This window comes from Acipenser ruthenus, chromosome 11 (genome assembly GCF_902713425.1).
Source record: "Acipenser ruthenus chromosome 11, fAciRut3.2 maternal haplotype, whole genome shotgun sequence".
In the NCBI taxonomy this organism is placed as follows: domain Eukaryota; kingdom Metazoa; phylum Chordata; class Actinopteri; order Acipenseriformes; family Acipenseridae; genus Acipenser; species Acipenser ruthenus.
Window position 1 is genome coordinate 4,974,536 of NC_081199.1, and position 25,576 is coordinate 5,000,111.

The window sequence follows — 25,576 nt, forward strand, 5'->3', positions numbered from 1 at the left end:
AAGTGGGTCTTGCTGCCCTCAAGGTTGCTTTTGGGTCTCAGTGCTGTCCCTTGGTTTATATCAGGTTTCTCTACAGCCCCAGAGCTGCATGCATACAGTATGGAGTAGTAGTCTGTCTATGAGGGAGTGATCATTATAGATGTGTGGTAGAAATAAAATACACTGGGATTCTTTATATAGACAGACGGTCCCTCTATGCAGGTTTTGCTGTACATTTATCACACGTGAATCTTTGTCACCATGACTGGAGTATTCTTCTTGCGTCCTATGACCTTTGAACAAGCCTGTCCTTTTAATCTGAAAATACCTGCCACTCCGCACACCATAACCACAACGAACCTTACCCTTGGACCCCTGTTCTAGGAGCGAGGCTATCACAAAGAATCGATCAACAAAAAACAGCTAGTATGGTATCTTTTACACTGGATAAACATGCTGACAATGAGGCAGACTAGCATGTACACACAACAAGCCTTTGTGCATGGACCACAGCCATCCAAACTAGCACCTTAACCACTGTACAAAAAAAAAAAAGAGCCAGGCTCATTTGCACAAGCATTTATAGAGCTTCTAACCTGGTCTCACCTCCAGGGATCAGAATCTGCAACGGCAGTGGCAGTGGATCTCACCACAACACTGCCCGTTACATCTGTAATCGGATTGAGACCCCACGGCATTGTAAAACCGTAGAAGACACCACGGTGTGAATTCACCCTTCGAGACCATCGCAGCACCCCATTGCACTCCCTTTCCCTTCCAGAATGTCTCCTGCTGCACGGCTTGCTTCCTGGCTTATCGTAGTTAGTTAGATTCAGGAAATCTGGCACATGACACCACCCAAGAGCCAGCCGCATCATCTGAAAGGATACATTTAAGATTGCAGGGCACCCCCAAGCTAATGATCTGCCTTTTTTATTTAGCATTCACACCTTTCAATGGTCAGCCATGGCCATCACACAACCTGGAGACAAGAGAGAGAGAGAGAGAGAGAGAGAGAGAGAGAGAGAGGAGAGGAGAGAGGAGAGAGGAGACGAGAGAGGGGACCACCCCCATTGTTCCTTGGCTGTTTATACCCCCTCCCCCACCCATACCCATAGCAGCTAGCCTCTGGGTCCAGTAAAAACACACTCCAGTAAAAGTGCAAAACGACTTAGCAACACAGACGAGCAATGGAATAAAATCCCCTAGAAGAAACCAGAAATCATATCAGCATTCCCGACCCCCCCCCCCCCCTAGAAAACAAACTAAACACTGTGCCTAACATCAACTGTTCCTTTTTTTTATAGGATTGTATTTATGGCAACATGACCGGCTTTCTGAATAAAAAAAACTCTTAGGACAAAACTAAACCCTTTGAAAGCAACGTGTCCACTGGCTTCCATTAGCACCTGCGGTCTTGGCTTGATATGGGGACCACGTTTCATGCATGAACAGCATCTGTGACTACACTCTGTGAGCAGGTGAAACCTGACACAGATGTTCCACAGCAGCGCCTCTGACAACCACAAGGCAGAGTCTGCATACTGTGCGGCGAGAAAGAAAGGAGGTTCAGGCAGCTAAATGATTGATAACTGCACACACACACACACACACCTGTGTACGCTGCAAGACATCTAGTACAGTTACTGATGTATCTATAAACTATTTGAAACAGGCCTTTTCCTTCAATATGGCTTGCATACCACTGCGACATTCAAATTAAAATATGTACGAAAAGCATGGGGTGTCTTGCGGACAATACAGGCAAACAGAGTGAAATGACGAATGCTATTTGTGTTCAAACAAAGCTGTGACATGCATGTGCAACCCCTGTAACCCTGTAATCATCCTTTTATTTGATAAGTTCATTTAAATCCCTAACTCTAATTGTGCAAGGCAGTGTATAATATACAGTATAAAAGCGAATTAGAAAGGGTTTTTACAGTAAATGATTTACTGAGTAATGGAGTGATGATATCCTCCTCATGTTTTAAAGAATGCACACTCCCTTACCACCCTTATAAAGACGTTCCGCATGGTAAAAGCACAACAAAGTGTAATAAACCAGTCAAGCATAGGGAGATACTGTAAATAGCAAGGTATGGTAGGTAAAGCATATTAATAAACATGGCAAACCAGGGTAAATGCAGAGTATAACCATGGAAAAAGCATAGTAAACCGGCAAAAATACCATGGTAAACTTTTATAAGGGAACACACTTTGCTGCCCAATAGAAAGGCCACAGTACTATAGTAGTTACTCATTTCCTCACAAAGCATGTGATGCAGTGCCTTTGTGTGGCCACTGATGTTACTACTACAGCTCAAAAGGGCCACACATGAAAGAAACTCCACCGTATCTAGCATTATAGAAATGTAATTTCATAAAGATCTACATGTACACTTCCACCCCACCCACCCCTGCAAACCGAAAAAATAAAAAATAAAACACAATCCAGGGGGAAACGTTTTTTTGTTACACACAGTTCAGTCTAAACTGCCAGGATAGTGAAGCAAACCATGTGGAAAGTCAATAAAACATACATCAAGGGCATGGAAAAGCTGCCTCGTGGTGAAAAAGAAACCAAAACACGTCCTTACTTTTGTTCTAAAAAGCCAGCAGCAGGCAGCTGTGCTGAAGAGCCTAGCCTAGCTGCATTCATTCCACTCGCATTGTTCCACCCCTCCACCCCCCAGCCCTTCCACTCGCTCGCTGCTTTCAAGTCAAGTACGGCAGGAAAAATGCTCTCTGTATGCAGCAGGCTTTTTACCAAAGCAATTAGAAATGCTGGATTCTGACCTGATCCGTTTCTGAGTCATAGTCCTCATCATCTGCACTCAGTGACATGGCCATTTCTTTTTCATTATGGGCCTGGCTTGAAGCAAACTGGCATGGCTGGAAACAGAGAGTGCTGTTGTAATAAGGAGCCTCCCTCGCTGTACTAGAGGAGGCAGTGACACAGCCAGACACAAGGGAGGGGGGGCAGGGAGGCTCATGAATATTCATAGCCAGTCAGGAAGGGGGTGGGGCAGCATTGGCCAGCCAATCACAGGCTGGGTTACTAGCAAACTGGGGGAGGGATCAGAGAGAGAGAGAGAGGGGAGAAGGAGAGAGGAGGAGAGAGGCACGTGTAGGAAATCATTAAATCTGGCTTCTCAAGAATGACTCCTCAGTAAGAACAGGTCTGTTTGGATTAACAGTTTCCAATCCATTGCTCCTGGATTGATTGCTCTTCTCTGCTCCGGGAGTTACTGCTGCCATCATGTTTAATTTCTCCAGCAAACCATGGGCTCCTCTGTCCCAAGATTGCAACTTACAGGCAGGGTAATAATGCGAAAGCATGTTCAATAAAACAAAACAAAAATAGAAAATATCCCCTTATATATTTTAAATGCCACAATAAATACTGGATGAAGTCTGATATCATTTTCACTCTAGTTTTTTGTATTCCGGTTTGTAAATGCCAGCACTGAGGATCCCTTCCAGTACAACCACCGCCCAACCAAACGTGTCTTTAGATGAGCGAGCGGGTCATAGTGGAGATGATTGTGTCCAATTTCATTGGTTTTATCAGTGTGCTGGTCAGGATTACAGAAAGCAGAGCACAGGAGACAAAAGAACACTACTGGAATGACCCACCAGGACCCAGCTATGACCTTTTTTAATTGAACCACACCTTTAAATCCACATTTCACACACCAACAGCTAGTTACAAAAGGAAGGTGTCACCTCCAGCTTTAAAACAAAAGCCCTGATTTACATTCAGCCTTTTTAATCCCCACCAGCTGTGAAGGGTGGTGATGTCAACAGGCATACAACAGATAACATCTCCATAAACCACTTGGACTAAAACAAGGATACAAAAAAAAAAAAAAAAAAAAAAAGGTTTCCTCTAAACACTGATCTAACAAAGTCAACCTACAGACATCGATGGCACAGCTTCAGCCCATGCATTCAGACAGATGTTGGGGTTTTCATCATTTCTTTTAGTGTCAGGACCTAGAACACATTTAAATGGAACCATCCATGTTTCTGCACCAAAAACCTTCTCATAAATGTGCCATCAATACAAAGAAACATTAGCAAGCCTTGCTTTACGCATGCACTGTAAAATAGGTTTAAAAGATGGCTGAAATAAAAAGGATACCAAATACAACAGGGCATATTGCCATATATTTTTGTCCATATGGGCTACAATTACAATATAGCATACGATCACCATGGACACCAATACAGAATCGGCATGGGTACAGCTCTCCACTGCACTATCTGGAAATGATAGCTGCTTTATTCAGGGTATTTTTCTAATTAAATTGGGTTTGTCAGGGGAGGCAGACAGGCTTGTTGGAGTTTGTAAGTAAACCTCAACATGGTTTGCATTCAAATTCATATTTAACTGGAGGTATAATCGTTAGTGATGCCAAGTGTACAAGAAGTAAAACCTAATCTAGTGTCCAGTTTACATAATCCATAATCCCACAGTACTGTAGAGCTGCTGTGCAGCGTTATTAATGACATCTTAAGACTGTGCACTAATACAGAAATCTCGGGTGCAAAACTTCGAGGGCCATTCCACATCAGGTGTTGCAGGGGAGCAATTCAATGATGAACAGATTCATATCTGAACAGGCTTGAATTGGTTCAGTCAAGCAATTAAGGATATGGTTGTAACACATATCTGGGTTACAATGTCCCTCGCTGTTCACCACTGTTGTAAATGATGCTTGTAGACCAATACTTTTGTATTATTAAAGTCGTAAGACATTTAAAACACATAGTACCAGTCCATTCTGGTTTGTGATTTTAATTTCTAATATATGTAAAAAATACAAACTCAATTTTAACTTTCAAAAGAAACAGACAGCACGGAATTTCCTTTTTATTTGGTATTATCTGCATGAACATTTCATCCCTAGGGCTCCAAATAATGTCCACAAACTGGTCGCTTTTATGCCATTGTTACTAGTGATTGCAAACTTAAAAATAATCAAAATTTGCGTTAGGTTTCAAGTAATATCACTAAAAATACAAACTGACATAAAATGAACCTGTAAAGCAGTCAATAATTGAACCACAGCGCCCCCTTAGACACATGTACTCACCCCACCTTAAACCCAACCTCCTCAGCTCAATCCAGAACAACCCAAAACCCAGCTGTTTCCATCCCATCCCTGATCCACAACGCAATCAATACACTGAAACAACCAAGGGCTATTCAGAGCTGTGTCCATTAATGATGTGCATACAGGCACTCATCAACACACACATTCCCAGTCTGAAGAGCCAGTGCCAGGTCTGTATAGTGACACTGTGCAAAGGGTGGGTAATTGGGGACCCCCTTTCCCCCATTAATGCTGGATACTTGCATATAACCATCACTTGTCATCTCACCCGATACCCGTTTTCCCATTAAAGCTTACAGGCGTGTTGGGCATCATTTCAAGATTTGATCTTAACATTAGAGCCACTCTAGGTAATTAACTGGTTAGGACTGCTGGCTGTTTGTCTTCCGGACTAACTTTCAATAAAAATCTAAATTAAAACAGAAGCCTTAGTAACTAACACAGAAGCCGTTTTTTATTTTATAAAAAGATCTAGTCAGTAAGTAAATGTAATTATTTAATCAGGATTATCCTCCTCAGCGCTACGCAACCTGCACTCCTCTGTCACTGCAATAAATAAAGCTGTTGCAGAGATCTGCAGCTGGAACAGCAAGTCGATCGCTTTCTCTTACCCCAGCATTTCCAACGGCTTAGTCACAGGTTATCAAGACAGACAGCTAGAACCAGGCATTAGGAAAACACTGCAACCGAAACATGGCTCTCTATTTCTCATTAGAAATAACACAGATACTGAAGGAGTTTGAGCACTGCAATTTATTTTATGACGAATGTGAATTCAAAAGAGGAGGTCACTAATATCACTAGATACAGCCAATAAATATCTAGGCACGATAGAACGAGATAAGGAAAACTAAAGGAAATAAACATCTCCCCCTTGCAGATATTTATTTCTTAGCAGATGCCCTTATCCAGGGCAACTTACAATTGTTACAAGATATCATTATTTTTACATACAATTACTCATTTATACAGTTGGGTTTTTACTGGAGCAACCTAGGTAAAGTACCTTGCTCAAGGGTACAGCAGCAGTGTCCCCCACCTGGGATTGAACCCACAACCCTCTGGTCCAGAGCCCTAACCACTGCTCCACACTAAATAAAACCACACTAATAGACTAATAGACTTGTGAATGGTCCGAATATCTTTAAAGTAAGACTGCTTTATTAGGAGTTTGATTAGACTGTACTGTATAGTTTTATAACAGCATGAACACATTCACTTTTAAATAATGCAAGGTGAACATACAAGACTCCTGTTGCACAGCTGTTTAATTTCATGACTCACTGTGAACTAAACTGGACACACCACAGCCTGTGTCCTCTAGGGCAGTGATTCACAAACCTTTTTTTTACCTAAAGCCCACCTGTTCATCTGCATTAGGCACCGCAGCCTACTATTAGCACTTGGCCCACGTCGCACAGTTTGGGAACCTCTGCTCTGGGGTTTATTCAATGGATTGAGGTGCTCTGCAATGGGAGTCTTACCAGCCCCCCCCATCCCCGTCACGACTGCAGCGCATTTTACCTTCACTGTCTTCTTGGGCCAGCACACCACAGGCACCCCCGTAATAGCCAGCTTGGGGTCGTCATCTGCGTGCTCCTTCAGAACAACCTGTCAACAAAACACACAAGACGCTTTCATGGACATCGAGAAAACCTGTGATGAACGGGCTGGAAACACCTTCTCATTACATTGAATGTTTCGAATCGGAAGCCAATTCGTCGCACTGCAAGGGATCAATTCATTTGCGATTAATAGTGTATACTTTTATGAAAATAAATTAACAAATAAAAATAAATAATTCCGGACTGCTGAAGCCTTCTGGCACTGCTGCAGACTTCTTTTTAATGTATATGCATGTTTGTTGCAGAGCCAAAAAAATGACAAATTTCTATTCCCAAAATACCAATGTGTTAAATTCCACTGAATGTCAACTTTGTTTCTATTTGGCTGCAAACTTAAAAAGCCAGAGCATTGTATCTTGAGACAGTCGGCTGGTGATCTGAGGAAACGAAACACACACAGTCCAGACGACAGCTGTTTGTACAGAACACTTCTATTTTGAGCAAGCTGCATCCCAGGTTTGTAACCAACACTGACGCAAAGTCCAAATATAGCAGTCAGAGGGAGAGAGTAAAGCATGTAGACTTGTGTAAGATACCAAATGGGAACAGTTTGAACTATTTTGGTTGCACTTAAGATCATATAAATAAGTCACACAGAGAGATGGGTGCAAAGATTATTCCTTGTGTATAAACTTGACTTGGTTTTATAGATCATCAATATGAAAACATGTATAAATCATCACTTTACATTTAATATACACACACACGTCTCTCACTACCTTTAGTTCTCTTTGCACAAATGTTGAATGTACACAACTCTCATCATAATGATTTAGCATGGGAGGTGGGTCAGTGTCATTAGTAAATGTAGAGATCTCCTCTAGGAATTGCTTTCAAAACTGGTTAATTCAAGTCATTTTTCAAAATCAGTGGAAATTATTCTCATTAGAACCACATTTCCGGTGTTGAATAAAATGCCATATTCCAGAACAATTATATAACAATAAATGAATGAAATCCCAGCAGTGCTCCTCAATGTTTGCAAATGGAGCTAAAAAAATAAAAAGTAAGCACAGGAAACCATTTCGTATGCAACAATAATAATGATGATTATGTTTGACTGTACAGGAACTGACAAAACCAGCCGTCCTCAGCCATTTGGCTCTCTATGGGGGGGAAACATAACAAAACCAAAAAAAAAACACAAACACACTTAATTTCCCCGATGATCATTTCCAACTATTCTGAAAAAATTGAATTAGATAAAAAAACACCCCTGAGGGAATCCCTTTTGGGGACGGCAGGATCTCTGAAAGGACCGCTTCATTGCAGAAGTGCCAGCGGATTCTATGCATAGCATTTTTTTTCTGAAAGCTAAACCGTCCCCATTTGATGTGAGGATCATTTGATGTGAGGATCATTTGATGTGAGGATCATTTGAAGAAGACGACAGACTGTGGTTGAGCATGAGAGTAGCTGAATTGAAAGGTGTACCGATTCTACTGACCTTCATGTCCTCCAGCAGCACCTGCGGGTCCTCGATCCCCTCAGGGACACACTTCTTGTTCTCCGGCAGGGACTCCAGCTTCTCCACCAGCGCCTTCAGCCCTTTGAGCTCGAACTCCGTCAGGTGGGTCCACTTGTTTGACGCTTCTGAAACGGGGGATCCCGACGGAGTCTTGGGAAAGTCCAGCGGCGTGGTTGACTTGGTGCTGTCGTCCGAGTCGTTTGACAGAGTCCGTTTCAAGTGGCGACCACCGCCACCCGATGGTTTGTGTTTCTTGTCTTTGGTCTCTGGGGAGCAGGAGTCGTCCAGCGAGGACCGGACGCTCTTCTCCAGCCCCTCCTCTGTCACCTGGGCGTCGCCCGACTCCTCGTCCATGTCTAGTCGAGAATCCGAAGAGAAGCTCTCTGTGCTCGGTTTCCTCTCTGCATCTTCCAAAATAAATAAATAAATAAATAAATAAATAAATAAAAGGTTTTAAACAAAGTTAATACACTGCATTCTCACCTTCAGAGTCACGACTTAGTTTCATTTTGAATTGGATGAAGCCCGCGTCTCCTACTGATGATTCAGTCCCTGTGCAGAAGTATTAACATTCTCCCTGACACAACCTCAAGTCCTACAGTATGTGCAGTAAACGTCAACTAGAGCGTTATCGCAATGTTATATAGAACTGCATGACTGTTGTGAAAAAAAATCCCCATTGATTGTATACAGCACAGCAAGCATGACACTTTGCACGCAGCAGATCTCTTCAAACAATATTACATAAATGGACTAGAAGGCAGGTTATAGACAGTTTAATAGATATGAACAGCGGGTGAGCCAATACAGTCATGGTTTGGTGTACCAAGGTTATGAAAATCAAATATCCTAGAGTGATATACAGACATAAGGATGCACCATGGTGTAGTTCCCTTGAATTACAATCCAGTGTTACAACAGTAATAGAATTACATAAGACTTTGATCAAATAAACATTAAAAAACACATTAAAAAAACTGGTTTTATTAACACTAGCACGGTTTCAGAAATCTATCATTCCATGGCCTGGGGGTGCATCAATGAAACACTTCCATTATTAGCTCTCGCTTACCAATTAGCATTGAATCCCTCCGGAAGTCCTTGATGAGATGAGAGCGTTTAGTCAAGCAGTACACGTATCTCTCCAAGACATACCAGCACATCTCATAGTAGAAAGGGTAGCGGAATTTGGCATGAACCTGAAACAAATGTTCATTTTCATGTCAGTCACATAATCAGGGTGTCGCAGCACTGTAATTATCTCGATCCCCGGGCATATTTAATAGGGGTGCGATAAGGATGGTCACATGCAGATGGTAGATTTTGCCAGTGTCAGATTAGAGTGACTTTAACCATAAACAGCAGAAACCTTTTCGCTGGAAGTCTTAGCAAACCCAGAAACCACAATGCTGTTGAAGAGCAGAAACAGGTATTCCAGGAAAAATATAGCAAGGTGGATGTTTTTTTTTTCTGGAAGAGCAATTTAATAAGAGGTCAGACCCGTTCATGTGACCAGAAATGCAATTACGTTTTTGAAAACTGTAAACAGCTGTTTATTAATATAGCCTGAAACTAATACTCTGTTGTTCAGCTAGATGTGATAATAGATATCATTACTGCTGCTACATGAACCATTTCCTTTAACTTCCTTAGAAACAAACACCCACACACACAGAACAAGACCAGCAACAATGCTTTCAGGGCAACCAAACTATGCACAGCACATCTGTAAACTGAAAGCACAAAATGATCCAATTCTACCAGGCAACTGGGAACAGTTTTCTTGGCTAAACCTACTGTACATATACACACACTGTCAAAATAATCAGTAATGGGGGAACCAAGCAAAGTCACATTTTCAGAGTAAAATCTAATTATTTTGAATGATGTAAGATAGAAGGATACATTAGGGACTGGTAAATTGCCACACTTACATTACACCTTGTTATATACAACACTTTTGGCACACCAAGTCAAATAATAATCATATTTTGAGTCAATAAAAGGAACTCGGACTTCCCTAGAGAGCACTGCAGGAAACAATATTTGCAAAAACGTGACTTACAAACAGGACTCCGACTTCACCCCCTCTCCTTCAAAAAGGTTTTCAGCCACATGCCTGGGAATATTAAAGACAATTAACCTCAACATGCTGGCAATCTTATGGAGGGGCACCACTTTGGCTGGTACCAAAGAAATTATATATATAAAAAAAAATATTAAAATACAAAAAGGCATTCATGCATGCAGTGCTCCCATTTTATCATCTTTTACATTCAATCTGAGTTCCTATTTTCACTCCAGTGTAAAGGATTACATTCTATATAGTTTGATATCTGTCACCACCCCCCCATCCCCTTCAGAGTCTGTCGTCCCCCAGTACACAGATCAGTAATCTGAACATCCACAATCCAAACTCATTCCTGGATCCACGATAGCCTTGCCTGTTAAACCTTTTTTTTATAAAAACACATTTACCAGAATCCCTACCTTTCACTGTCCTACTGTGTGCACTCCTCCCTTCAAACATATAAAACGTGTTTGCTCTTAACCAGAAATCACAACAAGCCAGGTGGACACAACCAAACTATAAACCTGCGACCGACCTGCTTGGACTGTGTTTTGCAGTTTGCAGTCAGAATAAGAAACTAGCGATTTTGGGAAGAACAATTGAATGCTTGTTGCCGACGTAACTACATTTGCTGGTTGAAGGAATTCATTTTCTAAAGTGATCAGAGCTGTGGTTGATTGAAGTGAATTTAGATAGCGTGTAAACTGGACCAGCTCTAGACTTGCAGAACAGTATAAATTGGCAAAACAGCGTCTTAATAATAATAATAATAATAATAATAATAATAATAATAATAATAATAATAATAACAACAATAGGTTTTAAAATAATAAAAATACCATCTTGTGTTCCAATATTGTTTTCCACATTTGGAATTGTTCAAATGTAATCAGTCCCTCATATGGTGCATGATGCAATTCTCTTCACCAGTCGCTGGTATCCAGGCACGTGGCACAGTTTAAGTGAGTCTGGATAACCTGCTTGCAGCTCTTTAAAATGCCTATGTTAAATTAATCCAAACCATCATCTGCATTATCTGTCTAAAAAGAAAGCCAAGTGACAAACGAGACACAAGTTTTGTTTTTTTGGTGCTGGAAATATAGGAACCAACTTCTGTAATCCTTCCAAAAAACAGCATGTGTGGAAAGCTACTGGCACAGCATGAGTGCAGTGGAGAATACAATCTGTAAGTGACCACCTTCACACACAACACAGATGATAAAACTAGAAGAGCCAGGCATGTCCTGCTACTTACCTTGCATCCCTAGAACAGAGGGATCCAGGCTGACAATTCAGGATGGCTGCTTAGTTCAGTGTCTCATCCAATCTTAAAACTATGGGGGGTTTATAAGCTGCTTTCTTCCTAAAAGTTGAGTTAACACCAACAGCTAGACTGGCTATTGAATTCAGGTTTATTACTGAAAGCCATATATTCTTATTGCTGTTTGTATTAAGTGCAACGTGATTGGCTTTAGATTTAGATTTCCATTATGCATGCCTTGTAATACTGCTCTTTCTTAAAAGGGACCTTATTACGGGTATTTTAATCCCTACAAAATCAGAGCGAGACATCTATAAAAATAAAATAAAAAAGGTTTTAAAATCAGTACTGTAAATGTGCTATGTATTGTTTTGTTTGCACAAGTAATGGTTTTCACATGCATGTAGATATGTTCAAACCTGGCACAATACAACATGCTGGAATAGACACGCTGCGATGAAGCATCCCATGTTTAATCATGCACATTACTTTCCATTTAACAACAATGACATTTACGTTTCTCGATTGTGAAAGGATGTCTTAGGTGCGCGTTCCTCTTCAACGTGCATTCTCAAACCTGGATTATATTTGATCAAAAATAAATAAACAAACACTGTACAGCTTGTAGAAGTGTTGCTAATAAAACACTTACCTTTGTCCTGTTTTCAATCTCATAGATGGTCAGCTGCATGGGAATGTTAAAGCTATGCAGAATGTTGCCTCCAAACACCAAAGTGTCCTCCGGAGTGTAGACTGCATGGATCCATCCTGCAACCAGACCTCAGCATAAACCTTCACACGCCAATCAACGACAGGCAAAACTAGAAGGTACTACTATCAGAAAATCCGCGTCGGTTCTGCAATTCACTACAAAACCAGAACCAAACCTCTACATGATACAATCCAGGGTCTCTCCAGCACGCTTGGGTTGCAATCCCCAACCAGTTTTCTAATGGGTGATAAAATCCATGCATTACAAAAACTTTATTATCCAAAAAACAAAAAGAATAAAAATGCAGTCTCTTAATAAAAGCCTTCAAAACGACTATGTGCATATGAATTCACAGAAATATATTATTTGCATTGAGAAAACTTTATTTTGAAGAGGCAAGAAGCAAAAAAAAAAAATGCAAACTTTTAAATACAACTGGAATAATAGAACATAATGTTCCAAATAGGACCCCATGGCGATTAAAATCATTCAATACATGATTCACTAAGGCTTGCAAAATAAAACCCATGACAATCAATACATTGATGAATTGTTGTTTCTCATATTGAAACATCAATGCGTGAAATTGCAGGCTGCTTTTCAAATCACATTACCAGTGAATCGGATTTTCAAATAAATTGTCCCAGTAATGGACATTTTCTTAGCCTGTCGCCCTGGGTAAAAAAAAAAAAAATAAAATCTAATCCTGAAGGTAGACTCAACAAGAGAAAAGGGCTGAACAGCTGTCCCAGAGATAGTAGAATCTCATTTAATTTCAGTTCAATAAACGGGACGCTAGGCTGCGAGAGAGAGAGAGAGGGGTCAGCGGATTGTGAAAGTCAGCACATTTCTATTTCACCTGTAGTAATGCAATCATCTCCTGGAAGAGGGCAAAGGAGGAGATGCTGAGATCGAAGATACCAAATCATACCTAATCATCTCTCTCCAACAAGCTGCTGTTTAGTATTCAGTACTGCTCCCCTACACATACTGAATGAGACACCTTGAAGAAGAACGCTCACTAATCTTTAACCTTCTGTACTGTGTATTGTCACCATGTCGTGTTTCTCAAACAGACTGCATTACACGATTCTTGTGGTAGGAATATATAACCATGCTTGACTTAACATATTTTAGCAGGACAGAGCCACTGAGATTCAACATCTTGTTTACACGGCCTGCCCCTTGACCCTGGGATTGAGCAATGAAGCCTTTGTTTTATTTATTTATTTTTAAACATTTAACCAGTTAACCTGCACTGAAATTGTTCCATGGCACACCAGGGTTGAACGTCTTCAAATCATTAGTTAATTATTCTCCAATTCTCCCATGGTAATTGGACGCTTTCTCAGACACCACAGGAGATACTATGTGAAAATGCTAAATGAGCTTCTTGTATTCCCAGAGCACATCAGGAGACTTGTGCTTACTGAATAACTGCTTGTTGAGAGTGTGCCTGCTGGGAGTCAGGCCAGGGGAGCGAAACAGAGGAAAGCTTGGTTTCAACTGAAACGGCGCAGTCAACATCAGGGGTAGTAACCAGCTGAAGCAGGGGCAGGTCGGGGAGTCGCACAGAACTTCCCACTGATTAAACTCAGCAATGAAGGTGCAGAGTCTCATCCACCAGGGGCGAGTTCAGCACGGGTCACAATATGATTGATGCACCTCTTGTAAAAATATATTTAAACCAATAACGCCCACTGTTGCAACAATGCTTTGAAACCTCCGTAGCACACCGCTTGCAAACAAGCCTCGAATGTCCTGCTGTGTAGGCGATAACGACTGCAGAGGGACATCTAAAAAGCCTGCATAGATCTTGGGTACTAGTCATGGAGAGACAGTTTAATGGAAAGGCGCTCACTGATAAACACAGCTGGTCCAAGTTTGTATCAATCAAAAAGGCACATTGCAGTGGATTAAAGTAATACGCACCAGGGACGTACCAGGAAAGTAACTAACTCACTTTGCAGCTCCAGAGATTAGAGGCAGGAAGGATCCAAACTCCCAGTGACAGCTGGTGCTCAAGTGGTCTGGCTTCTGCATCACTCAGGGAGGAACAGAGGAATTCTACACCTTGCATGCACAACGGCTGATTGCTCTGTAACCCTTCAATACCAGGATGGAAATAAGATGCCTATTGCATAGCAGTTTCACCCATTACAGGTTTTACTACGAGCTTGATTAGCCACAGTGTATAGGAAACAAGCTCAAGTGCGTCTCATTAAAAACTCAGAGTAAAACCAGAAACGGATCAAACTGCTATGCAATAGGACTCTAATTGTCATCCCTGAATACCAAGTTATGTTACCTGATGGGATGAAGAACGTGTATCCTTGCTTCAGTTCAATCCTCTCGCACCCATCGACTCGGTCTCCCAGAAACACATCGCTCTGCTTCCCGGACAGGACCCACTCCTCGTACAGCTCCAAATTATGAGGCGTTGGAGGAATTAACCAGAACACCTGCATGCAGGGAGATACACATTTGAAGGGGGACATGCAGCCTCTATCTCCCAGATTGTGTGCTAAAGAACGTCCTTTGCAAGAAACCCGACATGTTATTTATTTTAATATATAAGACTTGTAGGACTCAAGTCCGGGCCTCCAACTCAAGTCACGGCCACAAAAGCCTCAGACTCGGACACGAACATTCGGGCTCCGTGACTCGGAGATACTAACGACGCGTCCTTTTTTATTTTCTATTACACAAGTAATTTTAGTTACTAGGAAACTATGCACAATAAAAACCCACCCAACAAAACATTATCCAATCACTGGTTAGCCCTGTTGTCTTTGCAGCCAATCATAGTAAGAATACGAAGGGACCATTGCAGAGAAGATTTTCTCTTTTGTATTAGGTTTTATAAGGAATAAACAATGTTAGCATGGTAAACAAGTCACGCGCCTTTCTCTTCACTACTTTCAACTGTGTTCTAAGCTTTTTAAATACATTTCCAAAACTGCATTCTTGAAAAATACATAACTTTATTTTGCTCCCTGAATCTCTGGAACATAATTTGTCTGCACTGAAAACAATAGAGAATTGGTCACCTTATTAATTTTGAGTTTACTGAAAACAAAAATGAATGAAAAAAGAATTATCATATCAATTATAATCATACTTTTAGAGCTTCTTAATTCATATCAGAAAGTCACTGCGTGATTAAATATTCTGTGCTTTGCTTGCACGTCTCCACTCGATCCCAGCGTTCTTCCTCAAGGAACGACGACAGAATATCTTAATACCACTTAATTGACCAAAATGAAAATAATTTATTATGGATGCAGGAAAAACACATTAACAATACGCTGTGCAACGTCAACCTAGAAATCTGTCTGTGTGAACTGCATGTTTTAATTCCATTATGAACCTACACAAAGGGGAAATACATAAACAGAATATGTTTTTGCGTAAAAGAGAAAAGATAAATACATTATCTGAAATCAAATGAACTGAAGCACAATCTCGTAAATGCATCACTGTATTACAGACTTAATAAAAGTGCAAATGCAAAGAAAGTGAAACGTAACGTTTCTGTTTTGCAAAACAAATGATACAAACAATACTAAAATTTACTGTTTAAGAACACAGTATATATACAGTTCCAGCAATGTCTAAATCAGATTGGCAGACTTTACCCGAATTGAAATCAAAAGTAGATGCTATAGTCATAATAAATAAATAAATAAATAAATAAATAAATAAATAAATAAATAAATAGCACCTATTTTACAAATAGGTGTACATTTTGTAAAATGTTCTTGCTCTCACAAATAGCACCAAATCGTGAAAAATAAATAAAATAAACCACAATCAAATGTCAAAATTTCCCTTTGCTACTACAGTGTAAAAGGCACAGCTCTAGAGAAGAGGACTGCCCTGACAGGTCCAGTTCTGTACTCTGGATATCAGTTTGTACTGCCTGCCAGTGCCCTGCTCGAGGCAGAGTGTTACATAATCCACTGCCACTATCCCGAAGGACTTGTTTGCACACAGCTGGCTCTGGCCTGCTGGACTCACAGGTCAGTGCATGCAGAGGAAAGCCTCGTAACTACACCCAACATCACTGCCTGACGCTGGGAGAGTATCTCACTGCTGCCATTGGTATCTGAAGGGAAAGCAACAGTGAATAGAGGAAGCCAGAGCACTAGAGAGAAAGGGTGTAACTTACAGGAAGTGGAGACTGCTTCAAACGAGCCCAAAATAAATAAATCACAAGTACAGCGGTGTCTGTGTGACACCCGTTAGTTCCCTGAAATGCAGACTAGTGTGTTAACACTGAAAAAGCAGACTGGAGACTATTTGGTGTAACACAGTTCTTGTTTGTTTTGTTTTTTATTTTATGCCATTACTATTTCTATAGAGCCAGCTGCCATGTTTTATACTGCAGGCATGTTTGCCAACGCAGGAAAACGCTGACATTTCTACTGCTTAATTAACATTTCATATCATTAGCAATGGCTTTAAAACACAAGAAAACACACAACTTGAGAAGCCATAGCTACTGTGGTAAAAGCGAACACACAAAAACATCTTTTTAATGTATATTATATAGTACATGGATTATTAAAATCTGAAGAATAATCCGGTGATAAAAAACACTGTCTAGTCTTACAAGCCATACAATATAATAAATAGCCATAAAAATATAATAATAATAATTATAATAATAATAAATGATGATGTTCTCTTTCAGTGCTTACCTTCCCTCCCCTGTGAATGTGGTACCACACAGATGTGCCCCCGAAATCAATGTGAAAGTCAGTGTAGCAGCCCTTCACACTCATCAAGCAGTACCTGCAAGGGGAACGGAGTGACCTGCAATTAATTAAACAAACTGAACAGATCCCCCGAAAGAAAGTGAATGATGCCCTTTTTCCTGCTTCCACACCATTAGCTCTACGATCCCCTCACTACAGTGGAGCAGCTCATCTGCACAGCTCATGAAGCGAACACCTTCCAACATCTGGAATCCACACTTCCGTAAGCAGTCAAATGTAATCTTCTTAAGAAAACAAAAACGCACACGACATAAAAGGAATGCTTGGATGCATCCATCATCTAGATCTGACACTACCCTACGGTAAATCTCATACACATCACTATTTTTTGTATTTTATTATAACAGCAGCAGTACAACAGGCATTACATGCTGACCTGAACAGACCTTGTCTTTTGTTGCCACCCAGGCAAGGCTAAGATCCTAATGGTCACAACATGCTGTATCCAGGGCTGGTGGGAACCAACTCTTTTACCAAACCACATGCACAAAGGATTGTACTGCCGCTGGTCAGGAGGTGCACAGGCTGGCACTACAGACTGGAGGCAGGTACAGATAGAGACTGCAATAACAGAGCGACAGCACGGACACCAGCGGAGCTGCAGTGAGGACCTGTGGACAGGCAAACAACCTAAAAGCAGGGCAAACCCTGACCTTGGGGGAACAAAACTCAATCTCTGTGCAGAGATTATAATGCCCATTAAAAAAATAATAATATGAATACAACAAAAAATATAATAAAGGACACTGTATATTGGTTGTTATATTTAAAACACACAACAGCAGCATATAAGGTACTGTAGGAATGCACTGAGCCAAAGCGTAAATACACAGAAATAACCAGGGATATATCCCATTACGCACGTACACAGCAATGAGAAACCTAAGCTGGTCTAGCTGTGCAGTCTATCCAGTACACCTGCCTGTGCCAAGGCAACATTCCACGCATTCACATCAGCTACACACACAAATTACACAATACAAGCAGCTGCAAAGGCAGAAAGCCCTGAAATCACGCAGAATTACTGATCCTAACAGACAACAGCAGTGACCCCCAATCCCCCCCACCCTTGAGATTTTTAACCCACCCGCTTCTCTTTTCCTCCTTTCATCATCACATCTCAGGGGTCACGGGCCATTTCCAATCATCATCATCATCATCCTCGGACAGGAAAGGCTAGTTTTTATTTTCTCCCTGCCTCCTTCTCTTCTAAGGAGCTTCATTTAGGCTTGCAATGAAAGTGGTACAGTGTGCAGGCTACGCTCGTTATAGCCTTCAGCTGATAGGCTAAGGAGGATCATACCAAGGGGCTGCAGCAGCCTGCAAATCGCTGCCTAGCAACCAGCCTGAGCAGAGGAGGAGGAGGAGGAGATAGACAGAATGATACGCATTGCTGCTGTCAGAGGAGAGAGAGAGAGAGAGAGAGAGAGAGAGAGAACCAACCCTGGATTGCAGAGTCCCTAACAATATATTTCTTCACAATTCCACACTCCCTTGTTTCTAGTTTTTTGTTGCCTATTTTTCAACATGAAAAGCTAGGGTAAAAACACAAGAGATTCAGAGCAGTAACAGAAGAGTTATAACATAACCACTAGCAGACACTTTTGTGTAAATGGCAAATAGCTTGCCCCTTGCGAGACAGGTTCATTTGTTATGCGAATGCCTTCCCCAGCAGGTATTCTGAAATACATTAAAGCTTTACAGGTCTCATAGGAAAGTTATTTTTTTTAAACTGTATTAAAATGTATGTATGTATGTATGTACGTATCAATTTACATTTCAAATTTGATGGACGATGGCTGGATTAATATAGGAGTTAAAGAACAGCTGTATTTCAATCCAGGACGGTTTAGATCATTAAAGCAGAGTCCAAAGTCAATGTTCCCCTTCTCAAGTCCAATAGATTTGGCCTTGAGAAGGAAGGCAATAAACTGTTAGGCTGTGGAAAAGGAGAATATTGAAGAATTGGCACTGTATGTGTACTGCGTGATAAGCCACTACTTGCGAGCACCTCATGGGATTTCAATCGGACAGGAACGCATGAAAAAAATGTGTGTGTGCCCGCCTCTCACTTTCACAGGGTCTGGTAGTGATGAAACGAATGTATCCTTTAGGCTGATGGATGCCGCCCACTCATTTTCAGTAATGAACGGTTCTGGAATCTTCGGCTAGTGTGAAGAGGAAGGGGTTAACGGCTCACAGAAAGGTACAACCCCAGGATCCTGATTGGACAGCTAGCTCGGGGTTGATCATCAGTGACCTTTGCTTTCCAACGCTGCCTTAGCTCCCTCCCTGACTCTCCCTCCCCATGGCTAGATTGGATCATTTGATCCCCTTGCACACCAGTTATGCCAGTCAGCAAAATCATTCTTGCAAAGATTAGCAATACGTATATATATGCTGCAGTAAAGCTGGGCTTTTCATGGGAGTATTCAATAATATATCTGCTGCAAACCTACCAAACAAAACCAAAGACCTGCATTATAGAATGCTTAGACACCTCACATCCACATTCAGCTCAGCACAGTTTGTTCACTCTAAATCTAGAAATTTCACATCACCATAGAAACTAATAAGGATGACCTCAGTCTCTATGGATGCCCAATACAGTAAATCAGTTAATTACTGCATAATTACACAATATATTAGGTCACCAAAATATTATTTTCCGTTCCCAGTCACATTTCACCAGCTTTAATATTTTTAAATAGCAAAACCTCATGTAGTAAGGCTGAGCCAATCCCAGACACCGCTTGTTTGGTAACAGAGAGCGGTTTCTTTGATATTAGATATGATGCAAGTTCACAAGCGGCCAACTCCTGTCTGCTGTTTAATCCCCAAGGCCAGGAGGGTTCACCATCGGGGTGCTCCCTTCTAACCTACAGGCAAGGAGGGTTCACCATCGGGGTGCGCCCTTCTAACCTACAGGCAAGGAGGGTTCACCATCGGGGTGCTCCCTTCTAACCTACAGGCAAGGGGGGTTCACCATCGGGGTGCTCCCTTCTAACCTACAGGCTAGGAGGGTTCACCATCGGGGTGCTCCCTTCTAACCTACAGGCAAGGAGGGGGTTCCACTGGGGTTGTCACTTCTCTCTGACTCACTCACTGCTATGAATGAAACACAAAACACTTACTTTTGAACTTTGGGGTACTTCATCTCTGAAATGGCATTTGTGGCTTCAATCTGTTTCTCCTTTAAGTGCTGTGGCCACATGTTGTCCACCCAGTCGACCAAATCAACCTGAAACGTTAACAGCATTTACGAGTGAATTATTATTATTATTATTATTTTTATTACAGCATTGTTACACTGGCTGTAGGTGAAATGAGTTCTCATTAGTTCCTGGGATGGACAGCAAGCAAGCTGCTCAAATTCTCCTCTATTAAATGGACTCCCTCCACACTGTTGGTGGTGCTTTCAGAATGAGTTATTTTAATACCAAACTGTATTAATATAAATCAACGCTGGCTTGCAAAACAATCAAATAAAAAGGTAATGGCGCAGTTTCACGCACACAAGCCCCCCGTTCCCATCCCCTCTGTCAGTGCTGTGAAGGAGAACGTGGCTCACCACAATGGGCCGCTTGATCAGGTTCTCCAGTTTAGTGTGGCTGAACTCCAGGCTGATGACATTGAAGAGCCGGTCTCTCTCAGCCTCGGGGGTCTCGTAATATCTGACGAACTGCGCCATGCTCATCTCCGTCCCCTTCTGGGTGCTGACGTCCATCACGTCCACCGCTCGACGGCTTCCTGCAACAAGATCAAGCTGTGTCTCTGCTCATGAACCCCGAGCACAAGCCCGGCAGCGACGCACACACATCTCTCAGATCCGAGCACAGCCCTGCCACTGTTCAATCAGGACCATCATTCACAGTGAAATGAAGTGCTTATCTTCCTGGTATTACTCCAAAGGGAGAAACTTGGTATGGGTATGAAATATCAGAGACTGTAACGAATATGTTCTTTCTTCTTATTTAATTCACATTGTACATCTGGTTTAAGTCAATCCTAAGGCACGATAACCAAGCATGAACAAGAATCATACAATAGTTAAGATAACATTTCAATTGACTGTAATAACAAGTGGTGTTGGTGGATTGGTATTTCTTATAAGAGTTTACTGTAAATCCACAAGGGGGCGATAGAGTGACATTAAATGAAGCAGAGGGAAGACTATTCAAACAGGATGTGTGTGGCGTGGGGGGGGGGAAACACTGCAACTTTCATGAAGCAAAATGTAACAGTTTTAGACAAAGTCTTTGGAAACAAACAAACAAAAGAAATATGGAGAAATGTACTCCAAAGTGTCCTCCTTCATTAGTACACCCTGTACCAGACACCAGTGCTCTTTGAATTTCCACAGCCACCTCTGTTCAAAGAGATTCCTGAGGCACTCTCTACACTAGCTGCTGTCATTTCCACTGCCAGATCTCCAGGGCACATCAACAATTCCTCTAGCCTGGTACGGACTGGCCTCAGCTGTTCATCTCCAGTTACTGGCTTCACAGAGCAGTTTGAAGTGTCCTTGTCCGATCACAGCGATAAATAGATTCCATTTTTACGAAGACACAGACCTTCATGAACGCTAGAATGAATGCCTCTCCACAAACTGATCTTCCAGGCAGCACATTCACAGCGCGACCTGCAGCGGTGTGCGGTTCTGTCTTGTCCTGACAAACATTTGCAAAAATGTCATTCAGCTGGTTTCACAAACCCGGATGAGCAACGATCTGGGTGTAGCTTCTCCTACCGTGCAGAAATGGATTGGATTTCTTTTTTAAACCATCTCCCGAGCACAGTTTAAACAAACAGTCAGCCAACAGCCCTGACGTCCATGCATGTGTTAGACATCACGTGCACTCCCACAGATGAACGAAGACAGAACTATGGAACTGAACCAACACGTTGAACGGAGAGAAAACCCAACCCATTGCTTGGTAGATCTTTCAAAACAGGAACAGCCCGCTTTTTGCAGAACACTCTAAAACTGCCCAAGAACTTTAACAATTTCTAACAAACACACAGAATGTGATTTCATACTTATGTCATGTAGTACTAAAGCAGCACCAACTAAAGCAGACTGTGGACAGTATCCCTTTAACACAACAACAAAAATTAAAAAAATAAACTTAAACCAAGAACCTTGGTTGTATATACTGTATATATATACACACACACAACCTGGTAGCATGCCAGATACTCTGCAGTGGTGCTTTGGCATGGGGCTGACCTGTGATCTGTGCGGAGGGGGCTGTCCCCCCGGGAATGCTGGGTGTGTGGGAGAGTTGACAGGTGTGCACACTCTGTGAGCATGCAAGGAGGAAGCCGAGACACAGCAGAGAAAACTAAAGAAGCAACTTCACATGCTCTCTAAGCAGACAGCTGTTAGGAACAAGGGAAATGACATTGCTCGATGTGGGAGAAGCACAGTAAAACCATGGGAAAAGCATGGGAAAACGCCACCATAAGCATGGGGAAATCATGTTAAATTCAAGAAATGCAATGTTTAGTAAAGCTGTTTAGAGTCTATTACAGGTAATGAATAACATGGCTTAACTGGACGCAGCAGTAGATGCAAGAGCGTTTAGATTTAGCAGGTCAGTCAGAAAACTGAACCTTGATTGAATGAAAATTATAAGGGCTGCACTTGATGGCACAGGGATGGAAATCAGACTCATTGCATAGCAGTTTGATCCATTCCTGGTTTTACTTCAAGTTTGTTACCTAAACACTGTGGCTTAACAAGCTCATATTAAAACCTGGAAGGCGTGAAACTGCTATGCAATAGCAGTCTTATTTCCATCCCTGTCTGCTATCTAAAAATTGCTTAACCATTTCTGTCCAATTCACTTTTTACACAAAGCAGGATGCATAACAACATGGCTACAAATTACGAAAAATGTTTGTGTTGCGTCAGATGTTTACGCACTCATCTCAACCCCAATGAATGATCCAGTGCGTTCAAATATCTTTCACTGTTACCACAGTAACAGTAATAAAGAAATTAGCCAGCACCAGCTGTAGCTTTGATTCTATAAATACTTTAGAATCGACACAGTCCCTGGGACGTCTTAGCTGTGTGTGGGATCAATAAAGACTCTGCTGGTTTACAGTTCTGTGACTCACTGACCTGGGAAGACCTTGGTATTGTGTGAGGTTCAGTACAATAGGGGAAGGCAACCTAGTCTCATCCAACGCAGGTCTTTTTTCCAACCGTGTCCTGAATTAACCTCCAGGTCTTCAAGAACTTCATCTAATAATTACGCCAATTAAAGCAAAACGGACACAGCCCTCTGGAGCTCAAGTTGTCCAGTCCTGGTCTAGACTGGTTTGCAACAGGCTGGGATGGTTAGTGTGAAAGTAGAAGTGTAAATAGTATTACTATGGGGATGTAGCCTGACCAGGGTGTCATAAAGCCCACATACACAGAGGAGCATGTTTTACACACGCACCGTAGTTCATTATGAATCCTGTCAAGCTGTTTATGGCTCTTTTTTCAAAACCATGCAAAATTACACAACCCTCTCGTCTACATCACCAGGTAAAAACGCATACGACGCCACTGTGGATTTCCAAGTATAAAAACCGAAATGCCAGCCTAGCAAGACAATCTCATACGCTGGCCTGAAATTAAAATCCATTTGAAACTGCTGCTCCTAAAATAATGGTGGTGATTAAGCCAACTGAACCCACGCCTTCCTGTTACCCTCATAGGCCATGTGAATTGTGAATATGACAGAAACAGTTGCTGAATGCTGCAGAAAGGCAGTCTCTACTCTACCACCCAGATAGCCAGCCCTGACAGCTTGTTTAGGCAGCTCCAAGAACACTGACGTCACTGGTGCAGGGACTGTCCACTAAACAATGATTAACAAGCTCTCTTTTGCTTGTCTATGAATAAATAAGACACTTTAAAAAAGGCACACTTTACATTGTCTGTTTTATTTTCCATAATTCCATTTCTTAACTGTTCCTAATCTGTGGAAATACTGAATTGTTTTGGTTTAGATCATTATTTACCATGCTTACAAAGTATTCCAGTAATCTGCAAAAGAATCATCAAAGCAGATTGAGAGGAAGTGATTAGGGTTATGCCATGTACAAGAGAGCATTGTGCACTGAAACATGTGCAACGCCAATATGCATCCCCGCAATCTGCAAGGACTGATCACTTCTTATTTCTTCTTGCTTGCTTTTTTGGTATCTGGGAGTTTCCCTTATTTTCCTCTTTCTAAAGCACTATTGACAAAAAACAAAACAAAAGCACCACTATGAAATGAGGTGAAGTAACTTTGAGAAGTGGACCCACGATAAGAAATCCCATTGATAGTTATGCAATAAGCCTCTGAACAGCTGACATGTACTTAAATGGAAATATTACTCACTATGCAAAATGACTTTTTACTGTAGCTAATTTTCCCCCCACTTCCCCACAAAAACAAAAGTAAAAATATCAGTTTAACAGCCTTGCATGATTAGTGGTTTATATCATTAACACCTGAAAATCAGTGTGGGTTTTCTCTAAACTTGGGAAAGATGTGAAATCACGTCATACAGGAAGACCTACTTTTAAGTCTCCATAGGCTTGCATCTCAAAGCCATGTTCTATTCTGACTGCTAATCGCACACTCCCAACATCATGCATGTCTGTTTTCAACACAGTGGCAAAGACTGCAGGCTTTCCTTGCTGTAGATACAGTGTGATTACATGCCCCAGACAGTCTTGACTTCACAGTGTATAGACTAACAGGAAGGAGGACTCAAGAAGAGGGAACTTTTTATTCCTGAGCGACTTCTAAAACAGCGGCTTTGACATCTCAGCTGGAACGACAGACACCAGGAAGGGCTGTTTAGTAAATAACTTCAAAAGGCATTCCAACCTTTATTGATCTTTATTTATTTAGAACGCCCTTTCATAGATGTCTGTAATCAGTTTACACCCTGCTTTTTCAGTATACAGAATCAGTTGCACGCACACACACAAACCATTATCTGTCTAAATGGCTGTCAGCTAAATTTACTTTCCTCATTTCAAGTCAATAAAACAATTGTAATGGTAAACATTTACTTTAGTCCAAGATTATGTATTATATATAAAATGCATTTAGACAAAGACCTAGCAGTTTTGTATTAAAAACACGCCTACCAGCAAAGAAAAAAACATTATACTGTAAGACTGGGCTTTTCTTCAAATTTTTGCGACCGGAAATTTGTGTTGCAGCCAGGGCCTGAAGTTTTCCACACTGTAAAATGTTTGTTTGAAGCACTTCACCACAAAAAAAAGCTGTAATCACCCAGAAACACAAGCATGCCGTTTCCCTTTGAGCTTCCTCTTGCAAACAGCAACCTGCCACCGCCTACTCTCTCTATAGTCAATCAAAAGACGTGCTGCATTTATCCTGACGCTTTCTCCGCCTTACGAGGTCTATGAACTGGGATGCACTGCAAGAGGCAGGTGCAGCATGGTGCACACAGAACAGGTGTGGTGTGCCGAGGATGAAGAGGTATGATGTAGGGGCCAGGGACATGATTCAATACAAAAAAAAAAAAAAAAGA

General features: G+C 41.5%; 1 protein-coding gene across 5 annotated transcripts in view; it reads right to left on the bottom strand.

Annotated features, from left to right (window-relative positions):
* The window catches only part of LOC117426610 (lysine-specific demethylase 2B-like), a 43,428-nt gene that overhangs the window by 14,451 nt on the left and 3,401 nt on the right, over positions 1–25,576 (bottom strand). For 3 of the 5 annotated variants that reach the window (XM_059033013.1, XM_059033011.1, XM_059033009.1), the window contains exons 5-12: positions 20,592–20,770; positions 20,155–20,261; positions 16,943–17,036; positions 14,548–14,701; positions 12,180–12,295; positions 9,268–9,394; positions 8,175–8,602; positions 6,627–6,713 (exon numbers count right to left, since the gene is read on the bottom strand). In XM_059033013.1, coding sequence (XP_058888996.1) covers positions 6,627–6,713; positions 8,175–8,602; positions 9,268–9,394; positions 12,180–12,295; positions 14,548–14,701; positions 16,943–17,036; positions 20,155–20,261; positions 20,592–20,770 — 1,292 coding nt within the window. Of the gene's footprint in view, positions 1–6,626; positions 6,714–8,174; positions 8,603–9,267; positions 9,395–12,179; positions 12,296–14,547; positions 14,702–16,942; positions 17,037–18,107; positions 18,287–20,154; positions 20,262–20,591; positions 20,771–25,576 lie in introns of those variants that run through there. The other 2 variants (XM_059033010.1, XM_059033012.1) reach the window with 2 other exon arrangements.